Genomic DNA, 18,106 nt, shown 5'->3' with positions numbered 1-18,106 from the left:
GAAATCCCCGCCTGTTACATTTCTCTTTGCCAGGGGAAAAGTTGGGACTCTGCCTGTGAGGGAAGTGAGAGGTTAGTTTGGATGGGAGCTGTAGAGAGGAGGGAGGAGAGGCAGACCTCGGCACCCAGGCCAGACAGTGGCGTGGCCTGGAGGCAGGGAAATGCTGGCAAAAGATGCAGGGGAAGGGGCTTTTCCCTCCCTTTCCTGGGCTCAGGCTCTCATTTGAGGGGGTGCCTTGGGCCTGGGAGAGGTTCCGTTTTTGTTGCAAAGCTGGAGAATTATTTATTTATTGCATTTATATACCGCCCCATAGCTGAAGCTCTTTGGGCGCTTTACAAAAGTTAAAAACAGTTACATAGGCCATCTGAAATACTTATACCCCTGAATTATATTTAAAAGGATGTATACATAAATACGCTTATGTATTATTCAATTATTTTTAGTAAAACGTATTACAATACTACCATCATTGCAAAGAATATATTAGGAACTCAGATTTCTTCCAAAGCTTTAAAATTGACGCTGGATACCCATAATACAGGATTAGAACATCAGTATTTTAAAATCAGTCCCTGCAGTTTTTACTTGTAAGAGTGTTGGTGCCCTAAAGAGCTGCTGCTGATCCCCTCCACACACCCACACCCGGCACATGTTTACTAGCACGTGGGGGGAAATTGGGTCTGCTCCTGAGGGAGGCCCCATTTGGCATGCCAGGTGCGTGGGCGGCGGGGGGGGAGAGGCGCGGCGGAGGCCTCAGGTGTGCAGGCAGAGCCAGAAACGCTTGGGTGGAGTAGCGAAGGGCCGAGGGCTCCTCCCGGGTGCAGAGAACATGGAGGCGGGGCCCGCGCGCTCCTGCAGCTGCCCACAGCCTCTGTGCTAGGCTGAGCCTCCCCCGCCCCGCCCCTATGCCCCCAGACTGGCCAGCTCAGGCTCTTCTCCTGGTGGCGCTGAGGGGCAGAGGAGCCGGCCGTCTGCAGAGCCCAGGATGCTCTGGCCCATCATCGCACGAGGGCCGCCTGCTCCCCGCTGCAGAGAGGCAGCTCTCTCAGCCCCGCCTGGAGGTGGCGCTGGCATCGAAGCCGCTGGGATCTGCCACGGAGCCACAGCGTCACGGAAGACACTCAGCAGTTGCAGCCCTGGCCTTCCGAAGGCCTCCAGTTTGGTGCTGGTCCTGGAGCTCTTCTTGGGGGGCGGGGGGCAGCCTTGCTCCTCAGAGCCACTCTGAGAAGTGAATCTGGATAGGAGCAGCGGTTCCCCCCTCCCCCCAGGGCCAAAACACCATCATTGCAGCATCACCAGGCTGGGTTCAGTTGCCACCCACACCCTACACAGCCCTCCGAAATGCACAAGATCTAGACAAGCCTCCCCAGGCCAGGATCCAGAGATGGGAATGCCCAGGGAAATTCGTGTGTGTGTGTGTGTGTGTCTCTGTGTGTGTTGTATTATTTATTTATTTATTTATTTATTACATTTTTATACTGCCCAATAGCCGAAGCTCTCTGGGCGGTTCACAAAAATTAAAACTACAATAAAACAACCAACAGGTTAAAAGCTATTATTATTATTATTATTATTATTATTATTATTATTATTATTATTATTATCCCGCCTTTTGCCCAATGCTGGGCCTCAAGGCGGCCTTACAAAGTTTAAAACATACATTGTGTGTATGAAATACACAACAAAATTATAAGACATTAACATAGATGGAGGGCCAGACTATTCTCCAAAGGCCTGCTGGAACAAACAAGTTTTCGCCTGCTTCCGAAAGCCCATCAAGGAGGGAGCCAGCCTAGCTTCACTGGGAAGAGAGTTCCAGAGCACCGGAGCAGCCACCGAGAAGGCCCTCTTCTCCCGTGTTCCTACCAGGCGCGCCTGTGAAGATGGTGGGACTGAAAGAGGGCCTCTCCAGAAGATCTCAAAGCATGGGCAGGCTCATAAGGGAGGTCACGGTCTTTCAGATAACCTGGACCTGAGCCATATAGAGCTTTATAGGTCATAACCAGCACTTTGTAAAGTTTTTTCTGTTCTTTTCTGAGGACCATTTTTGTGTTTTTTCCCCATAAAATTGAACAACTTTGGATTATGACGCGTTTCCTTTTAGAATTTAAGACAAAAGTAGTTATATATTGTTACTCAGCCTTTACTCCCTGCAAAACGATTGGGCGGTATAAAAATGCAATAAATAAATAAATAAAAACAACCATGTAATAAGAACCCTTCTCTAGAAAGACTAGAGATGTAAAATACCTGGAAGAGGGGAACATTTTTTTTTAAATCCTCTCTGTAAGATTGCCGGCATAGTTAGTCCTTTCATTCCTTATTGAAATTGTTGATCTAAAGTATATTTTACGGATAGACATTTAGGCTCAGATCCCCGACGTGTGATTAGAGCTACTGTTGTGCATTCCTGGCAGTAAATGTGCATTCTTGGAGCCCTGTGTGTCTGGTGCTGTAGCGGTCATTCAAGGTCGTTCTAATCTAGTTGGACAATAATTACAAATTTACTGAGTTTACTTTTAAACTTTTAAAAAAAAAAAATAGGATAATTTTATTACTTTAGGAACAGGAGGTCTGCTTTATGTTCCTGAAGTTAAATCAACAAAGTGATTTTGGATCTGTAAATAACTATTGGTTATTTTTCAATTTTTCCAAAATTTCAGAGAGAGCTCTGGAAAACCCCAGGGTTGGGGAAACGGGTTTTTTTCCCCCGTGACCTCAAAATTTCCAGTTATTTTATACCTCTGAGAGCGAGCTGATGCCTCAGCAGCAGAGAGGTGCAGGGGCTCAGATCTGCCTGGGGGTTGTATGAAACCCGTTCCCTGCAGTCCCGGGTGTGTGAGAGGGCCAAGGCGGCCGTCATTCAGTATTTGGATGTGTGGGTGGGATACTCTGCGCATGCCCAGAGGATCTCTTCTCAGTAGAACAACCTGCCATGCTTCAAGCCTCTTGCAGAGGAATCTGGTGCAAATGAGGCCTTCTGTGCGACGTCTCCCAAAGCGGAACACCCCACCCCCACTTTCCCACAGAAGCCGGGAAAGGAATTGACAGTGGAACTGGTGGGAGGAGGAGGAGGAGGAGGGGCTGGCACACAAGAGGAACAAGGCCTTGAGGAGCGGGTAGGGGTGTGTGGGTAGGGGACCCCGTTCTTTGGAGGGTGGCCGAGGGAGGTTTGGGCCTGCCTCTGCCCTGGGCAACTCCTGCACAAGCAAGGAGAGGGCTGATCCTGCATTAGAGCAGGCAGAGGGCTGGGCCCTGGGAGCCTGGCCTCCCTCTTGGGTCGCGGGAGACATCTCCCTGCTTTTAGGGGTGGGGGCGGCTGCCTCCCTGTTCGGAGAGCTCACGGCCCGCTCCCTCCCTCCCTCCCTCCCCAGACCACCACCCTGATTGGGCTGCTGAAGACGGCCCGGCTGCTGCGGCTGGTGCGCGTGGCCCGCAAGCTGGACCGCTACTCGGAGTACGGGGCGGCCGTGCTCTTCCTGCTGATGTGCACCTTTGCGCTGATCGCGCACTGGCTGGCCTGCATCTGGTACGCCATCGGCAACATGGAGGGCGAGGCCATCGGCTGGCTGCACTCGCTGGGCAGCCAGATCGGCAAGCCCTTCAACGAAAGCACCCCCCACCTGGGCCCCTCCATCAAGGACAAGTACATCACGGCCCTCTACTTCACCTTCAGCAGCCTCACCAGCGTCGGCTTCGGGAACGTCTCCCCCAACACCAACCCGGAGAAGATCTTCTCCATCTGCGTCATGCTCATCGGCTGTGAGTCCTCGGCCGGGGGTGGGGGGGCGCGGGGGGCCTTGCTCGAGCCTCCCCTCTCCGGCACACGCACCCACGCCCAGCCCCGTGGCACGAGAGGCGTCTGCTTGGACTTGCGCCTCTGGATGGAGGCAGAGCACGGGGGCCTCGCGGGCGTCTCCACCCTGGGCGCCTTCAGCCTTTTCTTGCGGGCCGTAATCAGCCCTGACGTCCCTGGCTGCCCACAGTGGCCGAGAAACGCTACTCTGGCATCTTGTTCACATGTGACGAAAACAGCCAGGAGACCCGCTGGGCCGCGTCCACACCCCCCCCCCCCCCCGTTCGGAAAGGCCAGGTGGCCGGCAGCAGCAGCAGCAGCAGCAGCAGCAGGGGCGTTAAGCAGCCGTAGGCTGGTACTTGCTGTATTTTGGCCCCTCCTCTCCTGTCTCTAGCTCCGCCCACCACTAGAGCCTCCTACCCCCCCACACACACACAAATCCTGGGAGAGCTTCTCTAAAATGGAACTTAGAGAACTGCTCCCCCTCCCTCCCCACGGGTTTAGGTGGGGAGCCAGGAACCAAACCCGGGGGCTTTCTGAACACGCAGCGTGTGTTCTGGCTGCTCCTGAGTCGCCCTGGTGCCATGCGCCTGCCTCCTGCGCACCCTCCCCGCCACACGCCAGATGTGGCAGCCCTTTCAGAGGGCATAAGGACGTCAGGAGAGCCCTGAGGCTGGGTCAGGCCAGGGGTCCATCCAGCCCAGTGCTCTGTTGCCACAGCTGCCGGCCAGGGACCCACACAGCCAGGACACGGGCGCCACAGCAGCCTCCTGCCCATGTTCCCCAGCAAGTGGCGCACTGCCTCTGATCCTGGACCGGGGCTCGGGATGGGGGGAGAGCTCCCCCCCCCGAGCATGCCTCTGCGCCCCGCCCTGCCTCGGCACGTGGCCGGGAGCCTTACGCGGGAGCTGCTCACCCGGCGGGCGGCCTCTTCTCTCGCCAGCGCTGATGTACGCCAGCATCTTTGGGAACGTCTCGGCCATCATCCAGCGGCTCTACTCCGGGACGGCCCGCTACCACACCCAGATGCTGCGGGTGCGAGAATTCATCCGCTTCCACCAGATCCCCAACCCGCTGCGACAGCGCCTGGAGGAGTATTTCCAGCACGCCTGGTCCTACACCAACGGCATCGACATGAACGCGGTGAGGGCCGGGGCTCCGCCGGGGCCAAAGCACGGGAGGGGGGAGCCCAAGAGAGTCCGGGTGTGAGGGGGGACCCCTGCTCCTGGGGGCCCTGGGGCCAGTCGCAGCCTCCCCTCACAGGGTTCCTGTGGAGATAAAAGGCGGGCAGGGAGCAGGCCCTGTTGCAGGAGAGACGGGCCAGGAATAGAGAAGGCCTTCCGTGAAGAGAGAGCCAGCTGCTGCCCCCTCCCCGCCCCCTTCTCTGGCGCCTGGTCTCGTAAGGCCAGCGAGGCAGACCCCCCCCCCCGCCCAGAGTGTCCCAGGGGCCCGACGGCTCCCCGCTGGTGCCGGTCCAAATCCCCGGCCTCTCTTCCTCCTCCCCCCCCCCCCCGGTGCAGGTGCTGAAGGGGTTCCCCGAGTGCCTGCAAGCGGACATCTGCCTGCACCTGAACCGCACGCTGCTGCAGAACTGCCGGCCCTTCAAGGGCGCCACCAAGGGCTGCCTGCGGGCCCTGGCCATGAAGTTCAAGACCACCCACGCCCCCCCGGGGGACACGCTGGTCCACGCGGGCGACGTCCTCACCGCCCTCTACTTCATCTCCCGCGGCTCCATCGAGATTCTGCGCGGTGACGTGGTGGTGGCCATCCTGGGTGAGGAGGGGATGGAATGGGGGTGGGGGGCGGGAGGGGGGAATATTGGGCTCCCGCGCAGTGTCCAGCCCTTCTCCTCAAAGGCGGCCGCGCTCAGCCCAGAGATGGGGCTGTACCCCCAACCCTGACACCCCATCCGTGCCGTGCTCAGCCTGTCCAGAGACAGTGAAAGGCACTGGACGAGCAGCAGGGGGAGGGGGGGCGCTGTTGCCCCCTGCCCTTCTTGTGGGCTGGCCACGGTAGGCAGGGGGCTGGACCGGCTGAGCCCTCCTGGGTCTGATCCGGCTGCAGGCCTCTTCTGGGCACAGGCACAATGTGGGGCTTGGGACCCCAATACCTGACGGAACGCCTCTCCCAATGTGAACACTGCGCTCAACATCTAAGGTCCTCCTCCGAGTGCCGACTCCGAGGGAAGCTCGGAGGATGGCAACAAGGGAGAGGGCCTTCTCGGTGGTGCCCCCCCCCCCCCTGACTGTGGCATGACCTCCCTGATGAGGCTCGCCTGGCGCCAACATTGTTATCTTTCAGGCACCAGGTCAAGGCTTTCCTCTTCTCCCAGGTGTTTAACAGCATTGAACAACGCTAAGTTTGTTTTTTAACGGATCCCAGAACTGTTGTTTTTTAAATGGATACTCTTGTTTTTATACTGTTGTTTTTATGTTTCTGATGGTTTTTAAATTTTGTATACTTTTTAATGTTTACTGTTTTAACTTTTGTGAACCGCCCAGAGAGCTTTGGCTGTGGGCCAGTATATAAATGTAATAAATATATATATACAAATAAATAAACCACCAGCCTCGCATCGAGGCCAGAGGGGAGGAAGCTTGCAGCAGACGGATCGGGTCACATGACGCTCCGTGTCCCCTGCGCCTCCTCCCCCCCTCATTGTTCTTCTTTCCTTCTGCTTTGCTCCCTACCTTGAGTGAGTCGCTCACGGACCGGAAGGAGACGTCCTGAGCCTGATCTTGTAAAACCTGCCATTCTCCTGCCTGACCCCCCCCCCCCCATCCCCGCCTGCAAGGGCTTATTTTTGCCTCTTCCATCCAGGAAAGAACGACATCTTTGGGGAGCCGCTCAACCTGTACGCGCGGCCTGGCAAGTCAAATGCCGATGTGCGCGCCCTGACGTACTGCGACCTGCACAAGATCCACCGCGAAGACCTGCTGGAGGTGCTGGACATGTACCCGGAGTTCTCCGACCATTTCTGGTCCAGCCTGGAGATCACCTTCAACTTGCGCGACGTGAGTCTTGCTCTGCTGTGGCGGCGCCACCCTGCCGCCCGCGGCCCCCTCGAGGGAGTGCTGCCGTGGCCACTCAACGGTGGCCCAGTGGGGCCGCAGGGGGCCCTGCTCGCCCTGCCGCAAAGTCCCATCAGCCACCGACTTAACGAGCTTTCCTTGCACGGCAGACAAACATGATTCCGGGATCGCCGAGCAGCGATGAGATGAACGGCAGCTTCAACCGCTTACGCCGGCGCAAACTCTCCTTCCGCCGGCGCACCGAGAAAGGTGAGGTCCCGTGCCAAACTCGGCTCCCGTGCCCCACGAATCCCGCATTCCCAAGGAGCATTCAGGGGAGCCCTTTCCTCGAGGGGGGCATTTTTCTAACCAAAACTGCCCTCCCCTCCCTCAGCTGCTTCCCCATGAACGAGAGGCAGGGAATAGATTGGGGGCCGTTCCGATAAGGGAAACAGCGGATGGCCTCAGCATCCCCCGCTGGGATGGCCAAACTCAGGTACTTGGACACAGCCGTTAGAACGGGAGCAAAAAGCACCCGCAAATGCCCCGGTGTGTGTGTTCCCCCCGCCCCCCGCCCCACGTCACAGCTGGTTTGGCCCCGACACCGACGTTGCTTGCAAAGCACAGAGCCAGGGAGACCCGGAAGCCGGAAGGCGGCAGAAGCGCCTCCCAACCCCATCCCATGACGCCCGTTCCAGATCACTCTTCTCTGGCGGAACGGTCTCCTGGCGGCACAGGGCCAGAGCACGGGAAGCATCGAGTCATAGAAGAGCAGAGCTGGAAGGGTCCTACAAGGCCATCGAGTCCAACCCCCCGCTCATTGCAGGGATCCGCCTCCAAGCATCCCTGACAGAGGGCCTTGTGTGTCCTTCTTGCCTGGGCCCTTGCGGTTGTGCGTCCTTCAGGGCCTAACGTGTGTGTGGGGGGCTCTCGCTCGCTCCCTTTGGTAGCCACCCCACAGGAAGGAGCAGGGATCAGGACCCTCTGTGGGGGGTGGGGGTGGCTTTCAGACAACACCTTGCAAATGTGAGATAAAATGGAATTAGCTGAAAAAGTTCCTGCTCACGGCATGCGCCTTGGCAGAATTTTGCTGGCAGGACAACCCCACCCCCCACCACACACACACCCCTGGAGTCCATGGGGGTGGGGGGAACTACAGGGCTCTCTTCCTCCCTCCCCTTTCTCTCTCCTGCAGCCCACCCACCTCCGCTGCCCTGTCTGCCAACTGGAGCTCCCAGGGTCCTAGAGGCAGCTGTTTTGGGGGGGGGGCAACGGCCAAAGCCCCCTGCTCTGCTTCATCTTGCCGGGATCAGGCCTGCTGACAACTTTTTCTGATTCTCCCGCAGACGAGGAGAATCCAGGGGACCTGAAAGCCCAGCAGAAGGTGCTGAATGTGGGCCAAAACTGCCAAGCGCCAGGGGCCCCGGCACGTGGCCTGCCCAAGTGGGACCCGTGCCTCAGCAGCTCCGTGGCATCCAGCCCCCCCTCCAGCGACGAGGAGGAGCCCCCCCTCCCTGTCTCCAATGCCACGGAACTGTCGCCTTTCCGCCCCACGGTGGGCCCCCCTGGTGAGCCCCCCTCCCCTGCGCCGACAGAGCACAGAGCCAGTAACACCTGCAACCCACTCTCAGGTAGGACAGGGGTGAGGGTGGGGTCCGTCCGCTCACTACGGCCCCCAAGTTGGCAGGCTGGACAGGGAGAAGCCCGGACTCCCCGCTGAACCCTATGAGGAAGCTAGGAAGGGGATCAGGGCCTGGGGCAAAACTGAGAGTCTTCACGTGTTGAACGAAGCACGTTTCTATTCCCCGTGAGTGCAGAGAGACCAGGCTTGCAAACGTCCAGAAGCCTGGCGGGGCTCAGTGGCACTTCTGGCGCTCAGCACGTGGTTCTCCATCGCGGCCGAGAGCAAACGGGCCCATTCCCCGGCATCCGTTCCTCGGGACGTGGTGCAGAGTGAAGAGCAGCCCAAGAGGGAGGCGAGCCTGGCCTGGCCTGGCCGTTGCCCTGGCCCAGGGACCATTCTGCCCCAGCCCTCGGGGCCAGCGTCTGAGCTGGACCCCTGCAGCCTTCCCCTGCTCTGCTCGGGTCTGGCAGGCGAGGTTCAGGCAAGGGCCACCCCCACCCCCCTCCCTCTCCCTCGGCCTGGCCTGGGGCTCTCCCGGCCTGCCCCCTGTTCAGCCTGGGAATCCAGCCCAGCCCCAGCAACTTCCAGCCCAGCAGCGCAAGGTGGAGAAAGCCTCCCGTTGTCCTGAGCGGCTCTGGGAGCCCGACAGAATCGGCCCGAGGTCTTGAGCGCCGGGGATAAAGCTCTCCTCCAGGACCCCGTCTGCTCCTTTGGGGGCAACAGTCCTCCAAGCCAGTGGTCCACAGGCCACCCGGTGGGCAGGGCGCGCCTTCCGCGGTCTGGCGCGCCTCCCGCCTGCATGGCAGATAGGTGGGGTGGGCAGGTGGCTCTGACTCTTCCTCCTCCTCCTCCTCCTCCTCTGCCACGCAGGGGCCTTTTCGGGCGTGTCCAACATCTTCAGCTTCTGGGGGGAGAGCCGCGAGCGGCAGTACCAGCAGCTGCCCCACTGCACCATCCCTGCCCACACCACCCTCAACATCCCCCTGGGCGGCAGCGGCGGCGCCTCCCCCCTGACCCGTCAGCATCGCACAGAGCTGGAGGGGCGCCTGGACCTGCTCCAGAAGCAGCTCAACAGGTACTGCGGGGAGGGGGAGCAGGGAGGGGGCCGCTCCTCAGCTGCTGCTACGGCTGGAGGGCAGGAGATCCACTCCCGTTTGGCACCAGCCGCGGGGTTGGGGATACGTCGTCCTGGGGGAGGGCGAGGTGCTGGGTCTCAGGCGCTGGCACCCCAAGGGGGTGGGTTAGATGGAGGGGCCTGAGACCGTTTCAGAGGGCAGAGGGGGCAGCGTGGGGGGAGGGAGGGGGGGAGGGAGGGAGGGCCGAGAGCCTTCCCCAGGGCGGACTCCTCCTCACAAAAGGAGGGGGTTTTGACTGCTGGGCAAAGCAATCTGGTAAGAAGCTACGAAAGTAAGCAAGTTCCCAGAGAGCGAGCGAACAGAGCGTGAGCAAACAGGAGTTTGACAGGGGGAGTTCGGCAGGGGAGGCCAAGGGGGAGGCCGCTAAGAAAGAAAAAGAGGGGGGGGGGACAAAGAAAAACATAAAGAGAAACCCACCCACCCACAAAACCAAAAAAAAAAAAAAACCCAACCAAAAAATCTTATTTTCCCTTAAGACCTACTCATATAGTTGTGTACCTTCAGAGAGGACAGGACAAAGCAAAGGCAATTCCACTATAAACAGAAAGGAAAAAACAAAGCAGAAATAGACAATATGGATGGAAAGGAGTCCCTAGAGGTGGTGACCTGCAAAGGGTGTGCAATGTTCGTGTTTCTGCCTGAGCTCAACATGGCGTATACCTGCAACAAGTGCAAGCTGGTGGCACTTTTGGAAGAAAAAGTGAGAGGACTTGAGCAGCGAGTGCCCACCCTCCAAGGAATGAGAGAAGTCGAGGAGTTCTTAGACCGAACGGTGGAACTGCAACAGCAACAAGAAGCACACGAGATTGAAGAGCAACAGCCAGCTGAAGCAGAAGTGGAGTATGCTGAGGGGAGGAAAGCCAATGAAGAGGAAACTCTCTGGAAAAGAGTGACAGTTAGGAGCGGAGGAATTAGAGGGCATACTGCACCGGTGGAACCATTAGAGTTAAGCAACCGCTTTCAGCTTCTGGAGAATGAGACTGAAGGACAGTTTGCGGAGGAAGAAGTACAGGAGACACCATGCAACAGTGACCAAGAGGCAGAAGGTAGGTCAACCAAGAAGAAGAGAAGAGTAGTCGTTGTGGGAGACTCCCTGCTGCGTGGGATTGAAACCCAAGTATGTCGTGAAGACCCATGGACTCGCCAGGTGTGCTGTCTCCCTGGAGCACAGATTAGAGATGTGACTGAAGGGTTACCGAAGCTCATAAAGTCCACGGACAGATACCCCTTTCTTCTCATCCATGTGGGAACAAATGATGTCGCCAAGCAGAGCTACGAAGAAATCATTTCAGACTATGAAGCTCTGGGAAGGAAACTGAAGAACTTTGGGGCCCAGGTAGTTTTCTCATCCATCCTCCCGGTTCTTGGAAGAGGATTAGAAAGGGAAAGAAAAATACTCTGGATGAACGACTGGCTACGAAGGTGGTGCCGTCGTGAGAGTTTTGGATTCCGGGACCACGGGCTACGCTACTTGGAACATGGACTGCTGGCAAGGGATGGGTTGCACCTCACAAGGGCTGGAAAGAATGAGTTCGGCCACAGCATGAAGAACTTCATCAGGAGGGCTTTAAACTGAATCTTACGGGGGTGGGAGACGTAAACCTCGAGGCAACAATGGATGAAGGCCAATGCACCACAGTACAGAGAACAGCTCTAATAGTGTCCCAAAATAGTGTCCACAACAATGTAGGAACAAAGCCAGACTATAAAACACATGGTCTTCGATGTCTATATACTAACGCCCAGAGCATGAGAAACAAACAGAACGAACTTGAACTCTTATTACATGAAGGCAAATACGACTTGATAGCTATAACTGAAACTTGGTGGGATGACTCCCATGACTGGAATATAGCAATTGAAGGATATAACTTGTTCAAAAAGAACAGAAGAAATAGAAAGGGGGGTGGAGTTGCACTATATGTTAAAAATACCTATCCCTGCACAGAAATACAGGCGGATCAGACTGGGAGCCCCATCGAGAGCGTTTGGATTAAAATAAATGGGGCAAGGAATAAAAAGAACATGACAATCAGAGTCTACTACCGACCACCCAATCAAGGAGAAGACGAGGACGAAACTTTTGAGAAACAAATTGCCAGTGTTTCAAGGAAGTGTGATGTAGTAGTGATGGGGGACTTCAATTACCCTGATATCTGTTGGGAGACCATTACTGACAAAAGCAGTCCTTCCAAGAAATTCCTGACATGTATGGGTGATAACTTTCTCCTACAGAAAGTGGAGGAAGGAACTAGAGGATCGGCAATCCTTGACTTGTTATTGACCAATAGGGATGACTTAGTGGATAAAGTGGCAGTTACGGGAACTCTGGGGGAAAGTGACCACGTCATACTTGAATTCTTGATTATGAAGGAGACAAAAGTTGAGTGTAGTCATACACGTACTCTGGATTTTAGGAAAGCTGATTTTAATAAACTCAGAACTATGATAAGTAAGGTCCCGTGGCAAATGAGCCTAATGAGAAAAGGAGTGCAGGATGGGTGGGAATATTTTAAAAAGGAAATTTTAAAGGCACAGTTACAAACAATTCCAACAAGGAGAAAAGATAGAAGACAACAGAGGAAACCAATGTGGCTCCACAAAAAGCTTAGAGATGACCTGAAAACAAAAAGAGATACATATAGGAAGTGGAAGGAAGGCCAGGCTACAAAAGAAGAGTACAGACAAGTGGCGCAGAAGTGCTGAAATGGCGTCAGGAAGGCTAAAGCTGTGAATGAGCTGAGATTAGCGAGGGATGCTAAAAGCAATAAAAAGGCTTTCTTCAGATACGTGAGTAGTAAAAGACAGAGGAAAGAAATGGTGGTTCAGCTGCTTAATGAGGATGGCAAATTGATAACAGACGACGAAGAAAAGGCTGAAGTGCTCAATTCCTACTTTGCCTCCGTCTTCTCCCAAAAGCGGGTCTATGACCCCCCTGGAAAAAGTGAAGCAGAAGTTGAGGGGGCAGGATTGCAGTTTGAGATTGATAAACAAATGGTCAAAGAACACCTAATTTCCTTGAATGAGTTCAAATCCCCAGGGCCCGATGAACTGCATCCTAGAGTAATGAAGGAGCTCGCGGAAGAACTCTCAGAACCTTTGTCTATTATCTTTGCAAAATCATGGAAGACGGGTGAGGTGCCGGACGACTGGAGGAGGGCTAACGTTGTCCCTATCTTCAGAAAGGGCAAAAAGGAGGAACCTGGGAACTACAGACCAGTCAGTCTGACATCCATCCCTGGGAAAATTCTGGAGCAGATTATAAAGAAATCAATCTGTAAACACCTTGAAATCAATGCGGTGATCACTAGAAGCCAACATGGATTTGTCAAGAACAAGTCCTGTCAGACAAATTTGATCTCATTTTTTGATAAGGTAACCTCCCTTGTGGACCGTGGGAACGCTGTGGACGTCATATATCTTGACTTCAGCAAAGCTTTTGACAAAGTACCACATGACATTCTGATTAACAAACTAGCTAAAAGTGGGCTAGATGGAACAACTATTAGGTGGATTCACAGTTGGCTACAGAATGGGACTCAAAGAGTACTTATCAATGGAACCTTCTCAAACTGGGGAGAGGCAACGAGTGGGGTGCCGCAGGGCTCAGTCCTGGGCCCAGTGCTCGTCAACATTTTTATTAAAGATTTGGACGAGGAGGTGCAGGGAACGCTGATCAAATTTGCAGATGACACCAAATTGGGTGGGATAGCTAATACCCTGGAAGACAGAAACAAACTTCAAAGTGATCTTGATAGGCTGGAGTGCTGGGCTGAAAACAACAGAATGAAATTTAATAGGGATAAATGCCAAGTTCTACATTTGGAAAATAGAAACCAACGGCACAGTTACAAGATGGGGGATACTTGGCTCAGCAACACTACAAACGAGAAGGATCTTGGAATTGTTGTAGATCGCAAGCTGAATATGAGCCAACAGTTCGATATGGCTGCAAGAAAGGCCAATGCTATTTAGGGCTGCATTATTAGAAGTATAGCTTCCAAATCACGTGAGGTACTGGTTCCTCTCTATTCAGCCCTGGTTAGGCCTCATCTAGAGTATTGCGTCCAGTTCTTGGCTTCACAATTCAAGGACGCAGACAAGCTGGAGCGTGTTCAGAGGAGGGCAACCAGGATGATCAGGGGTCTGGAAACAAAGCCCTGTGAAGAGAGACTGAAAGAACTGGGCATGTTTAGCCTGGAGAAGAGAAGATTGAGGGGAGACATGATAGCACTCTTCAAATACTTAAAAGGTTGTCACACAGAGGAGGGCCAGGATCTCTTCTCGATCCTCCCAGAGTGCAGGACACGGAATCATGGGCTCAAGTGACAGGAAGTCAGATTCCGGCTGGACATCAGGAAAACTTCCTGACTGTTAGAGCAGTACGACAATGGAACCAGTTACCTAGGGAGGTTGTGGGCTCTCCCACACTAGAGGCCTTCAAGTGGCAGCTGGACAACCCTCTGTCAGGGATGCTTTAGGGTGAATTCCTGCATGGAGCAGGGGGTTGGACTCGATGGCCTTGTAGGCCCCTTCCAACTCTGCTATTCTATGATTCTATGGTTGATCATATGTGCATGATCAGGCTCAACTGTGGAATACTTGAAGAAGAGGGTGCCTCTGAGAAAGCACAGAGCGCATGGCCAGGAACAGCCTCCAGGCAGCTGAGAAGAAAAGCCAAGTGTCAGGACTGGGCTTTGCGGCCGGCTGCAGTCCTGGGAGCCCTGAGGCCAGAGCGGAACCGTGAGCCGGGCGCTCCTGTTTTACGGCTCTCTGATGGCTGGGGTGCTTTTCCTCATGGGCCTCGTGTCCCCTTGCAGCTCACCTGCTCAGAGTCTCTCTCTCTCTCTCTCAATCTCTCTCTCTCTCTCTCACACACACACACACGTTCCCAAAGTGGTTTAATAGTATAGGACGAGGCATCTATCTCTGCTGTTTTAGGAAAGGCCTATTAGGAAAAACATTGATCATCTAAATTGTTTCAGCTGTTTACATTGTTTTAATTTTTCTGTGTTAAAAATTTTAGATTATTTTTATCAATCTGCATTTTGTATTTTTATGAATTGTTGTGAACTACCCAGAGAGCTTCTGCTATGGGGCAGGTGGGGGTATCCTGCGTTGACTGTAGCAAAGCACTAAATGCAGTGGGGCCTACGGGCAGGGAGCCGATGGGGTTCGGGCTAGGGCAGAGAGAGGGAGCTTACGCCCAGGCAGAGGCCAGAGCCCAGGCAGGCAGGCAGGCAGGCAGGCGGTCAAACACGGAAAATCGGCCAGGTACTTTACACAGTCCAAAAGCAGGGTCATTAGGCAGTGCAAAAGATCAGGAAACTGAGCATCGATCACAGGCGTGGGTCCACAGGCAAGACCCACAGCAAAGGCCGGACGGACCACCTTGTCCCCACACGGGCTGGCTGGTTTTTCAGTGGTGGCTTTTCAGCCCAACCCCTGTTGGGCCCCACCTAGAGCTCAGCTGTAGCCATCAGAGCGCCCTTTCAGAGCGCTACTCCTGAGGAGACCTTTTCTGGAGGCGAAGACTCCTTCGCACGGGAGCCCTACCAGCCTGTCTCTCGAGGCGACGACACTCCTGGGGGAGGGGGGGTCCAGTGGGCTGCCCAGCCTCTGCCTCCAAGCGAGAGCCCCCTTTCTCCTGTCGGGGGGCCCTGCAACTGCCTCCCCCACGGGCTCAGGCGCTGGTGGGTCTGGTGGCAGCCCCTGATGTGGGGTGCCCTGGGCTTCTTTCTGGGCCCTCCAGCTCTTCTCCTGAGGAGCACTCCCCCAGCGGGGGCATGGGGGCATCAGGAATGAAATGAAGGGCTGGGACTGTGGGGGCGTCCCTCCCTCCCTCCCCCTCTGCCGCTCCCCCCAGCACCCCCTTCTCACACTGTCTTCTCTCATCACAGGCTGGAGAGCCGCCTGACCGCGGACGTCTCTGCCATCTTGCAGCTCCTGCAGAGGCAAGCTATGCTGGTGCCGCCTGCCTACAGCGCAGTCTCATCTCCGCAGCAACCACCCCCCCCGGGCCCTGAGCCAGCGCCAGGGGAACGGCCTCCGCCCATCACCCCCCTCCAGGCCCAAGCTCAGGTGAGACTCGGGTCCAGCCGCCCCACTCCCGGTCCCAGAAACCCTCCAGCCTCCCTCCCCGCCCGCCCCCGGCAGCCTCCCTAGTGCTGCTGCACCGTTGCCCTCCTGCAGTTCACCGGAAGCAGGATTCAAACACAGGCCCCGACAGCACTTAGAGTTACGCGCTGCCCAGCAAGGCCCTTCCCATGGCCCACAGCTGTCTGCAATATCTACTCACAAGTAAGATTGATTGACTGGGGGATTTGTATCCTGCGTTTCCCCTCCAAAACGGCGAGGCACAAATCGGCTAAGGAAGCATAACCGCTGCTTAAAACCCACAAAACAACACCTGCAAAAGGAAAAGACCAGTAACGATATCAAGAGAAGTACAAACGAGCAAAAGTTCTTTCTAATGGTAATTGGGAACGTCTCTTTCAGTTCTAGTTAAATAGCGCTGTGTTGCTATAATGGAGAGAAAGGATTTTTTAAAAATCCCGGCTAGGTCATTTCCTTCTCTCCAGCCGGCAACGAAAGCTGGCTAAATAAGGGGCAACTCAGTTTCTTCATCCGCACAGCGCAGGCTGGCTGTCCGCACCACACGTGGCCACCCTGTGGGATTTGCTGCCACGAGTTATAAGAACACCAGAAGAGCCTTGATGCTGGATCAGGCCACGGCTCCGCCTCGCCCAGCGTTCTGTTCACGCAGAGGCCAACCAACTCCCCACGGGAACCCCATGGGCCGGGCACGAGTGCAAAAGCACTCTCCCCTCCATGCTCCCCAGCGATTGGGGCACATAGGCGCGCTGCCTCTGATCCCGGAGGTAGCACAGAGCCGTCAGGACTAGAAGCCGTGGATAATGGCCTCCTCCTCCTCCTCCTCCTCCTCCATGGATTTGCGTACTTCTCAGTTCAGCCATGCGTTGCGCTGCGTTGTGTGGAAAAGTCCCTTCCTTTTCCAGGCCTGAATCTCCCTGCACTCCGTGTTGCGGGGGTGAGGCTTCCGTGCCCTTCACCATCGTGAGCGCCGTCCTTTCGCAGAAAGGCTGGGAACTAACGGCATCATGAGTGACCTGCCACTCGCTGACGGGCTCCTGTTCTTCCCCCTTCAACAGGGAGCTGCTCTCTGGCCCCGATCCCTTTCCCCACGAGCTGCTCTCTCGCTCTGCCTAGATCGGGCCAGCCTCCCTCACCTTTCTGGCCCTGCGCCTCTGAACCTGGGAGCGCCCTTCAGCCCCCGATTCATGCCCAGTCCCTGGGATGCCCGCCTTCCCTTCTTTCTGCAGGCTGTGTCCAGGCAGCCCCCAACTTTAAGGAAACACCGCTTAAAGCTTACGGCCGGTCCGCATGGTGCTTTGCCCGCTTTTGGCGGCATGTGGGGTGGCACCTTGCTGCTGCCGGGGCGGGGCACCATGGGGCCCCGCCCTCCCAGCCCGGCTTCCCTGACCCCTCTCTTCCCCGTCCCGTGCTGATTCTGTCCTCTTGCTCCCTTTCAGGTTCCCGATTTCCTGGTCCCATGCTTGGACTCTACCCGCCCTCCCAGTGACCAGGTGGTGCTGCTGGTGGAGCCGTCGCTGCCCGCCCCTCGGCGCCTTTCCCTCCCCGGGCAGCTGGCCCCGGACTCCCCGGACTTGCCCACAGACTTGCCCAGACACGGCTCGGACCCTGGCAGTTAATGGACTGTTGACGGAGGGTCTTTCTGAGGCCAAGGGTCTTTCTGAGAGTTGGGCACTGCCCCCCTGACGTGGTTGCGGGGGGCGTCGTGAGCCCCATGGATGCTCCGAGGAAGAAGAGGGCTGCCCTGGGTTGCGGCCGGAGCAGGGACCAGCCCACTCCCACCCACTGCGCTGTTAGCTGGCCTAACCGGGGTGGGGCAGTCGCCCTGTGGACCACCGGCCGATTGGCTGGCAGGGACTGTTCACAGACGGACGGGCTGCTTGCAGGTGTAGTGGTAATAATGAATAATAATGAATAATATTATTACTGATCAGGGTTAGAAGAATCCCCCTTATAACCCCAAACATATCACCCAAGGCCAGCAGGACATGCACAGTTACCTGTGGGCAAGTGGGGCGGGGAGGGGGGAGGAGAGAAAGGGGGAGGAATCTCTTAGGGCCCCGGACTGGGGGTCCTTGTGCTCTTGTCCACACCTGCCCTCCTGGCTCTGTGAGAGTCCACCTGTATGCGTGCACGGACGAGAGAGGGGCCTGTGCCTAGGTGGGAGACCCGCGTGTTGCCAGTGTGCCCCCCTTTCCTTGTGCATGCCAAGGTCTTTTCCCCTCCATGCCCCCTCTGTATGCCTTTCTCATTGAGCTTTGTCTGCCTGTCTGTCCGGGGCTCCCCCCAGTCACCCCTGTTGGGTAGGGGCCAGTGCGTGTGTTGTGGGGGGTGCTTACAGCTCGCTCCCCATAGCTGCAGCCTTGGGCATCTCATCCATCCGGGCACATCCTGCCATGAGGCTGCAGGGGTGCAAACGGCATCA

General features: G+C 56.1%; 1 protein-coding gene across 1 annotated transcript in view; it reads left to right on the top strand.

Moving 5' to 3' along the window:
- The window catches only part of KCNH2 (potassium voltage-gated channel subfamily H member 2), an 86,301-nt gene extending 68,638 nt beyond the window's left edge, over positions 1-17,663 (top strand). The window contains exons 7-15 of the mRNA XM_063121535.1: positions 3,375-3,762; positions 4,740-4,939; positions 5,317-5,569; positions 6,617-6,810; positions 6,978-7,077; positions 8,154-8,438; positions 9,302-9,506; positions 15,468-15,648; positions 17,121-17,663. Coding sequence (XP_062977605.1) covers positions 3,375-3,762; positions 4,740-4,939; positions 5,317-5,569; positions 6,617-6,810; positions 6,978-7,077; positions 8,154-8,438; positions 9,302-9,506; positions 15,468-15,648; positions 17,121-17,300 — 1,986 coding nt within the window. The 3' untranslated portion in view covers positions 17,301-17,663. The remainder of the gene's footprint in view (positions 1-3,374; positions 3,763-4,739; positions 4,940-5,316; positions 5,570-6,616; positions 6,811-6,977; positions 7,078-8,153; positions 8,439-9,301; positions 9,507-15,467; positions 15,649-17,120) is intronic.
- Positions 17,664-18,106: the final 443 nt, after the last annotated feature.

This window comes from Elgaria multicarinata, chromosome 1 (genome assembly GCF_023053635.1).
Source record: "Elgaria multicarinata webbii isolate HBS135686 ecotype San Diego chromosome 1, rElgMul1.1.pri, whole genome shotgun sequence".
NCBI lineage: Eukaryota > Metazoa > Chordata > Lepidosauria > Squamata > Anguidae > Elgaria > Elgaria multicarinata.
This window is presented reverse-complemented; position numbering and strand designations above follow the sequence as displayed.